This window comes from Alternaria burnsii (genome assembly GCF_013036055.1).
Source record: "Alternaria burnsii strain CBS107.38 chromosome Unknown 753, whole genome shotgun sequence".
NCBI lineage: Eukaryota > Fungi > Ascomycota > Dothideomycetes > Pleosporales > Pleosporaceae > Alternaria > Alternaria burnsii.
In genome coordinates this window covers 606,856-618,162 of record NW_024066118.1, presented here as the reverse complement: position 1 = coordinate 618,162, position 11,307 = coordinate 606,856, and the positions used below count along the sequence as shown (strand labels likewise).

The following is an 11,307-nucleotide window of genomic DNA, read 5'->3' as shown; positions in this document are numbered from 1 at the left end:
GGGACTGCGCATTATGAGTACTCGTAGGAGTTGTTTAAGCGGCCTACAGGAAATGGTAGATGATCAGCGGAAGGAGTTAAAGTTCGGGTTGAGTCGGCTCACAAACTCCTGAATAGATGTTAAGACTTGCAATCTAGCAAACCGGGTTATGTTTAGGGGGAAAGGGAAAGACAGCGCATAGACACGAATCTCATGGAAGTGAATCACTCTCGTAGCTTGATCAGTGGGTTGCAAAGAAATATCGAGCAGGTTTCTTCTCCCTTGAAAATATTTCAGGAACCACAATGATCAACTGGCATCTGTAATGTTGTGTCTGCATTGTGTCCTGGCTCTTCTCTAAAGTTACGCGCTATCACAAGGCCAGCGTAGAGTTTGAAGTTAACTGGTTTGCAACCTTCCGTTCCTCCCCTCTTCCTAAGACACAACACAACCTCATCTCATCATGTATCTGGGCCACAAAATATCAATACTACTAAAGTTCAACTCTTGGGGATTATTGGACAAGTCGTGAGTGACGCGCTATCTGGACCCAATTATCACGGTCTCAAACGACTCGTTACCGCTGATCGCCAATGGGTGTCGATGGCACAGGCCTTCTTCTTTGATTTTTGAGCCTATGTTTTGTATTTCTTGTCTTGGCAATGCGGGTGCATTAACTGACGCTGTCCACCACGATACTTAGATAGCGTGGTCGGGATTCCTGATGCGCAGGATCTACCACCGGCTGTACGAAGATCTTTGATCAGCGCTATGAGGTCGACTGAGCAGTAGCTCCCATTGGCTCGAATCATCTCTGCTTGTGGTTGGATCCTTTCCGGCCTGGCGGGTCTGACTCAGCGGCGCTGGTTTGAGATGCACGAATAAGTCTTACGTTTCGACATAGAAGTAACAAGGAAATCGCTTAGGCTATATTCAGCATCGCTTCTAATGGTTGTAAATGAGTCATTATGATGAACGTATGTATGGTGGAGCATGTTGGAGAAGCTGCGACTGACTAGGCATCCATACCTAAGAGGTACGATCACATATATATCGAAAGTAGTCATCTTTGAGATCTGAATAGCTCAAATTCAAGAACACCATCACACCATGGCTCATAAAACGCCTGAATTCGATCAGCTCGTGCTGGAGAAGATTAAAGAATTCAACGTGCCAGGTCTCTCGCTTGCCGTCGTGCAGGGCGATGATATCTACTCAAAGGTAAGTAGGTTAGGTCAGAGCTAGCGAACCCTGAGTACTCATCCTTTCTAGGCATATGGCTATTCGAAACTACCCGACGTCGAGACAAATACAGATACCCTCTTTGACCTGGCAAGCACGTCCAAGAGTACCACTGCAGGAGCCGTCGCACTTCTTGTAGACGATGAGAAGTACACAGACGTACAATGGACAACACCTGTTTCGAAGATCCTTCCAGACGACTTCGTCCTTCCTGACCCATATCTTACAGAGCAGGTTACTATTGAAGACATATTAAGTCATCGTAGTGGCATTGCTACTCATGACGAATCGTACTTGAGTGCCCGCGCGAAACATCCAGACAATCCAAAGTCTTTGACCCGCAACCTGCGCAATCTTGAATTCGTCAAGCCCCTTCGCACCGAGCATGTATATTGTAATATCATGTTCAGCGTCGCGGTGCATCTTATCGAGACTGTCAGTGGAATGTCCTATACCGATTTTATAAGGACAAAGCTCTGGAAACCCCTCGGCATGACCAATACATTTCACGACATCCCCGACATTCAAGCCAGCAGCGACAAAGATCGCAGAACAACGTCATATCACTGGCACAGCAGATCTCAATCCTACGCTACAATACCTCACTATCCTCCAGCTCCAGAAGGGCATGGCGCAGGCTGTATCTTCAGCAGTGCAGGCGACTACGCGAAATGGATCCGCGCTCTCATCAAACGCGATCCGATTCTTTCCGAAGCGAGCCACAAGGCACTCGCCACGCCTCGCAGTTTTGACCTCCTAAGCAACGAGAAATGGTCTATACCCTTCAAAAGTGAAGAGCTTTACACCTTAGGCTTAAGCCTTACCAGCTATCGCGGACACAAATTGATCGGACATTACGGCTCAGTACCTGGATTCAAGGCCATGGTTTGCTTCATGCCCAAGTTCGACTGGGGACTTGTAATCTTCGGGAACTCGGATAGCGCAGCCTATGTCAATGACATTCTGAAGTTTACGCTACTAGACGAGGTTATCGGTGTAAGGAAGGAAGATCGCATCGACTGGGGTACATTCTTCAAGAACTTCCAATCTATGGATGATGCGGAAGAGGCGGAGAAACCTGAGTGGACGAAGGTCGATAGTGTAGAGCCGCTCGGTATTGTTGTGGGGAACATAGCTGGTAGCTATCACAACGTTGGGTACAAAGGGTTGGTGCTTGAGGTGAAGGATGGGAAGCTAGTAGCGAATTGCAGCGATCGATGCTTTCCTTACATGCTGGCATTTGAGCATCTAACGGGTAACATGTTTGCTGTAGAGATGCATGGTATCTGGGAAGGCAAACTGTACAGTACAATCCGAGGCGAGATCAGAACAGAGAACGGGCAGGTAACAGCAGTGGGTGTCGAGCTAGAACCGGACGTCAAAGGAGGCCTCATCTGGTTCGATCGGGTGTAGCATGAAATCACTATTTATTGCGTACGTTTCGAAAGTATTAGAATGCAGTGCCGCAGTGGAGGATGTGTAAGAGTGAAAGAGGCGGAGCCGACTCCTGGCGCTAAAGCCTCGCACTAGCCAGGTGGAGCAAGCGCTTGAGACCCCCGCCCATATCGTGAGACGGCTGGCCAACCAAGCGTTTCCCTCAGCGGCAATTCATCAATCGTTTAGTCAAATATGAGTGTATAAACATTGCCAAAGTCCGATCCGCACTCGCTGTGAGTTCATCGCGCAACCATTTCGCAGACTCAATCTGCTGACTTGTTTGTGTCGATAGCCCAACGCGTCAATACCGACGGCGCGCCATCATCAAGATGCTAGCAGATGGTAAGATCGACTCGCTAGATACGCATCTGGAGCAGTTCAAGCTCAATGATCAGAACAGACAAATCGATCTAACAGTAAGTCGATACCGACATGTTACCAACTCACGTCCGCTGACCTACCTAGAATCTCTTAAGAGAATATGGTCAGCTGCTTGACGAGTACAAAGACTTAAAGAAGGCATATGAAGAGAAAGGCAGAATCAATGTCGTAAAGCCAGCAGCTGCAGGTGCCTCTACCGTGACTGCAGCAATAAAGCCTCAAAATCCTTATGTCTTGGTGTTGATAGACGGTAACAACTACATCGTAAGTGCTAGCAGAGCTTCGTAATATTCACACTGACCGACTCTAGTTCAACTATGAATTCGTTCGCGAAAAGGAAGAAGGCGGAATGCGCGCCGCTCGTATGCTCAACGAAGCTATAGAGAAGTACCTACAGCAAAGCGTTCCACAAGCCCGTTCCGCCCGCATTCATGTCAAGATCTACGCGGACTTGACAAATCTATCTAAGCAGCTTGCAAGATCTAAAGTTATCGGTTTGGAAAAGCGATCGCTATCTCCGTTCTCTGCCGCGTTCACTCGGGCCATCAGCCTCTTCGACTTCATTGACGCTCTAGACGAAGAAGGCACTAAATTCAAGATTAGAGAACAGTTTAAAATTGCTACCGAGGATACAGCTTGCAGACACATCTTGTACGCTGCTTGTCATGATCCGGCGTATCTAGCTCAATTGTCGCCCTTCAGCGGCATACGCGACAAGATTACCCTTGTCCAAGGGGCTGGATGGAACTCAAAATTCCACGAGTTTGGCCTGGATGTCACCCAGTTTCCAACCATCTTCAAATGGTCCGAACCTTCCGCTGCTACACCAGCCAGCAAAGGCGCGTCAGCTACAGTACCTAAGCAAAAGGCAGTAGTAAGACCAATACTTAAGCCTGTGTCTCCAACTCCTCGCAAAGAATCATGGAGGCGAGATGGCTCTTTTAGTGTCTCAGACTCCGCATTTGGCGATCTATCGCCTACAGAAACCAATGGATTCGATGAACAAGACAGCGTTGGGTGGGAAGGACGATCCGCAAACACTCAAAACGTCAAGAACGGCTCCACCTCCAACCCACCAAAGGACTCTCAGCTCTGCAAGTACTTCCGAAAAGGCTTTTGTAGCTTTGGCGAAAAATGCCGCAACCAGCATGTCCCAAAAGGTCTCGACGGCGTAAACCGCTCGACCTCATCCCCACAACTCACAGACCGTGGCAACATCTCCGCCATCCTGCCACGAGCGCTAAGATCACACGGCTTCATCCCCCTGAATACATCCCACCAACGCATAGACGCATACCGTCCCTCACCCTCCGCATCAGCCTGGAAGATCTACAACGCACGTTTCGCAAAAGCCAAACCATGCAACACCTTTCACCTGCAGGGGAAATGCACTAATCATCCCTGTCTTTTTGACCACAACCCACTGGAGCGTGAAGCTAAGCAGGTGCTGGAGTATGTCTTGAGTTGTAATCCTTGTCCAAGGAAGGGGGCGTGTAGGAAGAAGGATTGCTTTTATGGCCATCTTTGTCAGAAGGATGGGTGTATGGGGCAGAGTGGTGGTGGTGGTGGTGGTGGTGGTGGTGGGGGACTGAAGGCGTGTCGGTTTAAGGCTGATTTGCATTATAAGGCGGAGGAGTGTAAGCTAGAGAGTTTGGTGCCGGCGATGGAGGATGAAGTGGCTGTGAAAGAAGTGGAGATTGGTGGGATGCAATTGATTGATGGGGAAGATTTTATGTGGTAATATTACTGGAAGTTGCGTGAACGGATGCGTTCATGATAACTTTGTCGTTCAGCAACCTCGACGCATTGCTATCAACCCTGTCAATCCATCTTAGTTAGGAATGTCCACGGTTACTGGCCATGAAACAATGATTCTGCTAAAGCAACATAGATCCTGTAGAGGAAATATTATCTACATGATCCACGACCACCGCTATATCGGCTGAGTAGCTCACAAAATCGTTCTAGAATGATCGAATATGCATATGAATTATGTCGATAATGACCTCATGTAAATGCCCTTCCTAATTGAACGCCACCGCTAAAACGCCAAACATGCATAAATAACAAAGACAGAAGGGGTATAAAACAACCTGAAGAGAGGCCCCAAATGCGACAACATAACTACAACAATCCGCGTACCCAGCTAGTACTTTCTTCCTCTCCGCCTCGGCAGCCCAGACTCCATGCCCACAGTTGCCGGTACGCTCGCGGTAGCGGGTATAACGACCTTGGGAGCAGGAAGTCCCTTCTTGGGCGTAGGATTGCTGATACCGGACCGATTTACATTCTCCTTGTCTCCAGCTTTCGCGGAAGATGGTGTCTGCGGTAGTACGACTTTCTTTGGCGCGGCAAGACGACTCTTGCGTTGAACTCCTGGCTGTACACCCACAGGTGTCACGTCAAGAGAGGGAAGTTTGGTATCGGATATACTGGAAGACAGACTGCTGTCGATGCCCGTAGAGGTTGAAGACGCAACGGGCATCTTCTTGACTTTGGTCGACTTCGCTTTAGGTGCTTGCTTGTCCAATGCTTCTTTTTCTTCTTGTACAGCCTCCGGGAGGAGATCTGAAGGCGCGAGCAGACCCTTGCCAGGCGTACCATTTGTTGTTCCGAGACCGCGTACTCTTCGTACCTTGGGTGTGGACGTTTTGCTGATCTTCTCCTTCTTCTTCTTTGGCTCAGGAACATCTGACATTCCCAGTTCGTCTGGAGTGGATAATGACTCTGCTTCAGCTAGAGCATTTGCGACAGTGTCTGGATTCTCCTGGTAGTACGCCAATGTCTCGTCCCAGCGTACGTTCTTACCGACGATGGGCTCCTTCTCCGCATCGTCAATAGGGGGCAGATTATATGAATCCATTGCAAGCTTCATCAACCGGACGGTAACGCAGAAAGCGCCTTGCTTGTTCTTGCGTGTGTTGTTTCGTGTCATGTCAGCCAGTACTTTTGCGTCGTCCTTCTTGAGTACGACTACTTCGTTACCGTCGGCACGACGGATGCTAATTTTGGGCGGTCCTGGGGCGGGCAGTCGTGAGATCTTCTTCCGTGAAGAGCGTCTCGCCGCTTGTGCGCTCTTCTCTTCTGCAGTTTCTGTCTCCTCTGCATCTGGAGTAGGCGATGGTAGAGTTTCAGCGGGCTTGTTTAGTGTTGGAATCTGCGATAGATCCAGCGTCAATTCAGTGTGCTGCTTGGAAGGCGAATTCGGATCCTTTTCTTCGAGCACCTTGCGGGGCGAGGCCAAGGCGTGGCGGACCACATCTGAGTCTCTCCGATTCTGTAACGACTCTCTCTTGTGTGTAGTAACGGCAGCCTTCTCAGCTTTGCTTGCGGCAGCACGGTTGAGGAAGTCCTTGAGGATGGCCGTATCATCGTCGATAGCAGCCGTCATGGTAACATCGTCGGGTCCAGACTCAGGGCGCGGCGGCGGCGGAGGGGAGTGCAGTCGACGCGGAGCAGGCGATTGCGGTTTGGTTGGTGTGAATGAAAACGTCAATCCATCAGCAATGTCTGTAGATGCGACAGGTGCGTCGGCCATATCAATCTCGGAAGGAGCCGCGTCTTTCTTGGGGCTCAGAGCATGCTCTTCAACGGCTGCTTGGTACTCTCGTTGTATGTTCAGCTGCAGAGAGGCTTCCGTAAAATCGTCTTCATGGGCGCTTGCTTCAGGAGAGCTAGACACGTCTTCCATTGTGTTGCCGTCGTCCTGGAATCCACCTGCCAGTGTGCCCAAGACCACTTCAGATAACTCAGCATCCTCGTCCTCATTGAGTTCTTCGTCAAGCACTGGTGTTGGTGAAGTGGCAGCATCATCTAATGGCAAAGCTGGATATTGAAGCTCTGTCGCAGCACCTGGTACCCCTGACTTTAGCTCCACCTCTTCAGGCGCTGTCTCGTTGCTTTTGCCGCTGACCACCTCTTGGGTCGGGGCCACAACTCCCTCTTCGATTCCCCTCGTGGAAACCTCCTCGGCATTAGTCTCCTCTATAACCTTATTCGTTTCTCCAGTGAGTACAGTATCCGTTGTCGTCACTTCCGTTTCCACTTCTGGGCTGTCGCTCAGGGGTAGCTCTGGGTATTCGACCTTCTCCGGCGATGCGTCTGAGGTATTCGACGTCTGCTTGAGTGGCGAACGGAACAGCTTCGCAATCGTCGCGTCTTCGGCAAATCCAGGGTCTTGTTGGTCTCCTACACCCTCGTGATCAGAAACTCCGGCCGTCGGCACCTCCGCTGCAAACGTAAAAGCCGATCCGTCGTCTTCTACAGGCTCCATCTGTTCATGTCCATCTGCGATTGTCTCAAAGCTGTCCTCGCCTTCCATGTTGTGAGTATCATCTTCTTCCTCTTCGCTGTGTGCTTCGTCGTTTGCGCTGATTACGGAGTCTCCAATTTGTGTCGCTCTTTTCCCTGCGATCAGTCAGCGAATGTTACCGTAGTGCACTTAGTGGTCGTACTTGGCAGAACGCTCTTCCTCCTGTCCCAGCGCGTCGCCTTGAACGCGCGCTTCTTGCCAAGTCTACTTGTGGACTTCTCCATAGCCTTGGGACTCATGTGCTGCCGCCTCTTCACAGGCCTTGAACGCGCATCTTGTTCCTCCTCATCTTCTGACTCCTGTGGTGTGTCGTCGGCACGCGCCCTGACATCAAATCTCCGCCAAATCTTCTTCTCCCTTCCTCCACCTACCCTCTTTACTTCCTGTCTTCGCTCCCATGCGCGCGGCACTTTGGAAACCGGGAGAGCACTCGGAGTGAGGAATGCAGTGTCGGTCTCGTTCCATGTGTTGTCGAATGTTTTGGTGGGCGTGGCGCGTTTGCGCGGAGTGAAAACCATGACGTCGGCGGTTAAATAGTACTAGTATAGAAATATCAATGGCGCGCAACCATGGGTCCTGTGTCGTGAGGCTCGTTAGTATCGTCGTGAGGGAGTGTCGTCTGTGTTGGCCGTCGGTCGCTAGGAAGGTACCATCGTAAACAAAGCCGGACAGGGATCACGATGGGGCAGGCACGCTAAGGAGATTGCCGCGGCGGAAACTTTTGAATCCACCGACTCGTCGACGACGACGACGCCTTCCAACCCACGAGCCCGCACAAGGCCAGCACTCACGTCGCATCCGGATCGCATCAATCTGTCAAAAAGCATCTACAAGATGGTACCGAAGCCTCAGGGAACCGCCGTTCAGTCGGCCACGCACCGACCCCTCCCGCCGCTACCAAAACTCCGCGTCCGACGACCGAACAAGCCAGAGGCAAACCCATGTCTGGGAGCAATGTCATCAGTTTTGGGTATGTCAGGATGGAACTGTGGAATGACGAAGTCGGGGTGTGATATTGGGCTGTGCCGTAGGGTGTGATGCGGGGCCGAGTGTTTGGGAAGACAACCACGAACATGGGCTGACATATGGCTACAGGATGCTGGGCGTCTTCCGGCTACAGTGTACAGGGCTGTGCGCAGCTCGAGCAGAAATTACGGCAATGTATGGATGCGCCAGTATGTTCATCGCCTCAGCAACCTCTGGACGTCTCTAACCTTTCATCCAGCGAGATCACAACCAGAAGAAGAACAACATCAACTACCACCTCTCGAGAATGTACCCTAAGATTGTCGGCCCCCACAAGCGGGACTAGATCACACGCCATTGTCTTTGTATATTATGTATACCCACGAAACAGCATCATGGGGGAGTTAAGTCGTTGGCATCATCGACAGGCGTTATGGTTACGATCGTTGTATATAAACGAATCTAGTAAGAGTGGGCATTTGCAAATGGGCCGACAATATCAAAGTGCAACAAGTCTCGACCAGCTCTGTTACGTACAGACATGTCAGAGGTAAGGGATGAATCAGGCCATGAGTTGGCCAGTAGCTGTCCGAGCGAAGACTGCAGGACAGCCCTTCACGCACGACCACGCATGCTTTGTCTGCTGGTTTCATGTTTCAGTACGGTCCATCATTCTAGACCAACTCCCACTCAAGGCCATAGCAACTATCAGTCTTGCAAACCACATCTGCTCAAGTAGGCAGTGCATACCACTCCCCACGTTCACCCACGTATGAGACTGCCTTTGTATGTTTCATCGCTCTCGCAGGCCGCCTGATAGGCCTGATGCTAAGTCTTCACTCCCTCACCAATAGCAACCCACAAAATCAGACGCAGCTGCCAAGGGATTACCGCAGTGTTATACCCCGCTCGTCATTGCGCATAATTATGCTGTGCATCGTTGACCGAAACACGCTCACTTGGGCTATATTTACCATCTTTGGCCAACGCCACATGCAGGCTTAGACCCACTCACTCTACGCCCCACCAGCACATCTACCAATGCGTCGCTCAGCCCTCCAGCCGACCAGATCCTACGCCAACCTTGTTCCGGCCGCATACTAGACCTTTTCCCAACCTCCCAGTGGCTCGTCACGCACATGTTTTGTCCAGGGCGGAAAATCTTAGGTGTGATTGGGCTGATGCGGGAAGAGAGATGAAGGATGTTATGCGAGACCTTTCCTGAAGCTACCCTGCCTTCCCTCATCGTCATCGCTAGAGACCGCTTTCGATTGGATCGCCAGGGACATGGCCCGATCGCATAGCCAGGGAAGCGATGGGAGCTTACCCTGCCGCAACACGTCTTGCCAGGGTGCTGGTTCCCCTCCCACATGCACTCAGCCGCGTAGAGGTGTTGTGAGCTTCTTATAGTCTGCTGTATTGCGTAGCGATCTTCGTTTTTGGTACCTCATACAACGCCAGCGTACGACTCTGTCGGTCGTCATCTTTGTGTATTCGCAAAACCTGGGTTGAGGATAGTGTGTTTACATAATTAGGAGCTGCACTCATGGAAAGACGATGGCGTTTACACTTCTTACCTTCGCCTTGTTAGGACCGGCTATGGCATACGCGGCTGCTTTCTCGATACCGGAACCTACACAATATACACCTACCATGGATGGATGGAGTCCAGCTCCTACGGCAGCACCACAGCTCCCTCTTGATCTTTCCAGGCGTCAACAAGGGAGTAATACTTGTGGATATGTCTCTGGTTCTGGCATCTCAGGTAGGGTTGTTTTGACTCTATTCTTCGACCTGTACTGACTCTCCATTAGTGAGCCCAGTAACATGTTCAAATCCCACAGATGTATGCGCGACAAACCGCGATTTCGGCATCCATGGCTGCTGTCAGTCCGGTCTGGGTACTTCCTGTACAATAGCCACAGCATGTATTGCCTCAACAGCCATGTCAGCATCCTGCACAAACGACGCCTGCTCTTCCGACGCTGCGATAGCAAAGTGCACTGCCAGCTCAGCACCAGCTTGCTACCAGTGGCAGTTCATCTACGATAGGATAGTCCTTACACAGTATGGCTGTGCAGCCAGCGCCTTTACAAGTACTGCGTACCATAGCCTGGGCATGAGCCTACCAACCAGTTCCGCAGCGAGGGAAACCGTTACCGCGACCGTCACCAAGGAATCCATCAGCACGCCGACCTCCTCCAGTTCATCCTCGTCTTCCTCGTCCACCTCGTCAAAACCCAGCTTAGGCGCTATCGTCGGCGGCACAATCGGCGCATGTCTCTTTGTCTCCTTCATCCTTTTCGTCGTCTTTCTTGCATGGCGCCGCAGGAAAGAAGCAGCGAAGGACAATCCGCGCTCTGCTGGTGCTTCCCATCCAACAAGCCAACAAACCATGGTGGAGTATAATCCCATGGGTTTCCTCTCTCCAGGCTTTTCGTCGTCAGGTTTGCCTTCACCGGCTAGTCCATATGGCGACAATAGCAAGACCTGGCAACAATATCTATCGAGAATGGGCAGGGGCAGGGACCAGGTGGATATTGTGGAGGTCGACGGGACATCTAGGGCAGTGGAGGCGCCTACGGCTGAAAAGTGAGCGTACATTTACTGTTTCATTCTCGTTTGCTTTGTTCATCGACTTGATGGCGGTATATTATTGTTTTTCATTCCAGACCTCGGTCTTGGAACATGTTTTACTTGTTCTTGTTTGTATTACAGCACGGTGTTGATGGGATTGATACCAAATTCTTGGGATATGCAGACACGATGAGACAGTACAGGGCATAGGCCCATCACACTATTGGTATATTCCTAGACTAGCACATACACGGCAGGACACCATGCCCTTTACGAATCCTATTTTGGCAGATATAGATCGCATATATTTGAAGACGCTACCCCAAAATCTATATTGACGCAAATGCACCTAGACCTATGTTTGAAGATGACATTTGGTCTGAATAAATTCATTCGCTTGCATTACTACACTA

The 11,307-nt window shown here is 50.7% G+C and overlaps 5 protein-coding genes across 5 annotated transcripts in view; 3 read left to right on the top strand and 2 right to left on the bottom strand.

The window, feature by feature from the left end:
• The window catches only part of GT037_008307 (uncharacterized protein), a gene marked incomplete at both ends in the record, with an annotated part of 985 nt that extends 983 nt beyond the window's left edge, over window positions 1-2 (bottom strand). The window contains one exon of the mRNA XM_038933354.1: window positions 1-2. This exon is cut by the window's left edge and continues 86 nt beyond it. Within this exon, the coding sequence (XP_038784019.1) occupies window positions 1-2 (2 nt within the window).
• A 1,087-nt stretch (window positions 3-1,089) lies between these two features.
• Window positions 1,090-4,780, top strand: GT037_008306 (uncharacterized protein; the record flags this gene model as incomplete). The annotated part of the gene is made up of 5 exons (XM_038933353.1): window positions 1,090-1,200; window positions 1,252-2,387; window positions 2,951-3,074; window positions 3,124-3,303; window positions 3,350-4,780. 5 exons carry the CDS (start codon window positions 1,090-1,092, stop codon window positions 4,778-4,780), a joined length of 2,982 nt encoding a protein of 993 aa, XP_038784018.1.
• Window positions 4,781-5,185: 405 nt separating this feature from the next.
• On the bottom strand, window positions 5,186-7,869 carry GT037_008305 (uncharacterized protein; the record flags this gene model as incomplete). Its single annotated transcript, XM_038933352.1, has 2 exons — window positions 5,186-7,446; window positions 7,494-7,869. 2 exons carry the CDS (start codon window positions 7,867-7,869, stop codon window positions 5,186-5,188), a joined length of 2,637 nt encoding a protein of 878 aa, XP_038784017.1.
• A 316-nt stretch (window positions 7,870-8,185) lies between these two features.
• Window positions 8,186-8,663, top strand: GT037_008304 (mitochondrial ribosomal protein 10; the record flags this gene model as incomplete). The annotated part of the gene is made up of 3 exons (XM_038933351.1): window positions 8,186-8,321; window positions 8,447-8,526; window positions 8,577-8,663. The coding sequence occupies 3 exons, from the start codon at window positions 8,186-8,188 to the stop codon at window positions 8,661-8,663; spliced, it is 303 nt and encodes a 100-aa protein (XP_038784016.1).
• A 1,211-nt stretch (window positions 8,664-9,874) lies between these two features.
• Window positions 9,875-10,913, top strand: GT037_008303 (uncharacterized protein; the record flags this gene model as incomplete). The annotated part of the gene is made up of 2 exons (XM_038933350.1): window positions 9,875-10,082; window positions 10,132-10,913. 2 exons carry the CDS (start codon window positions 9,875-9,877, stop codon window positions 10,911-10,913), a joined length of 990 nt encoding a protein of 329 aa, XP_038784015.1.
• Window positions 10,914-11,307: the final 394 nt, after the last annotated feature.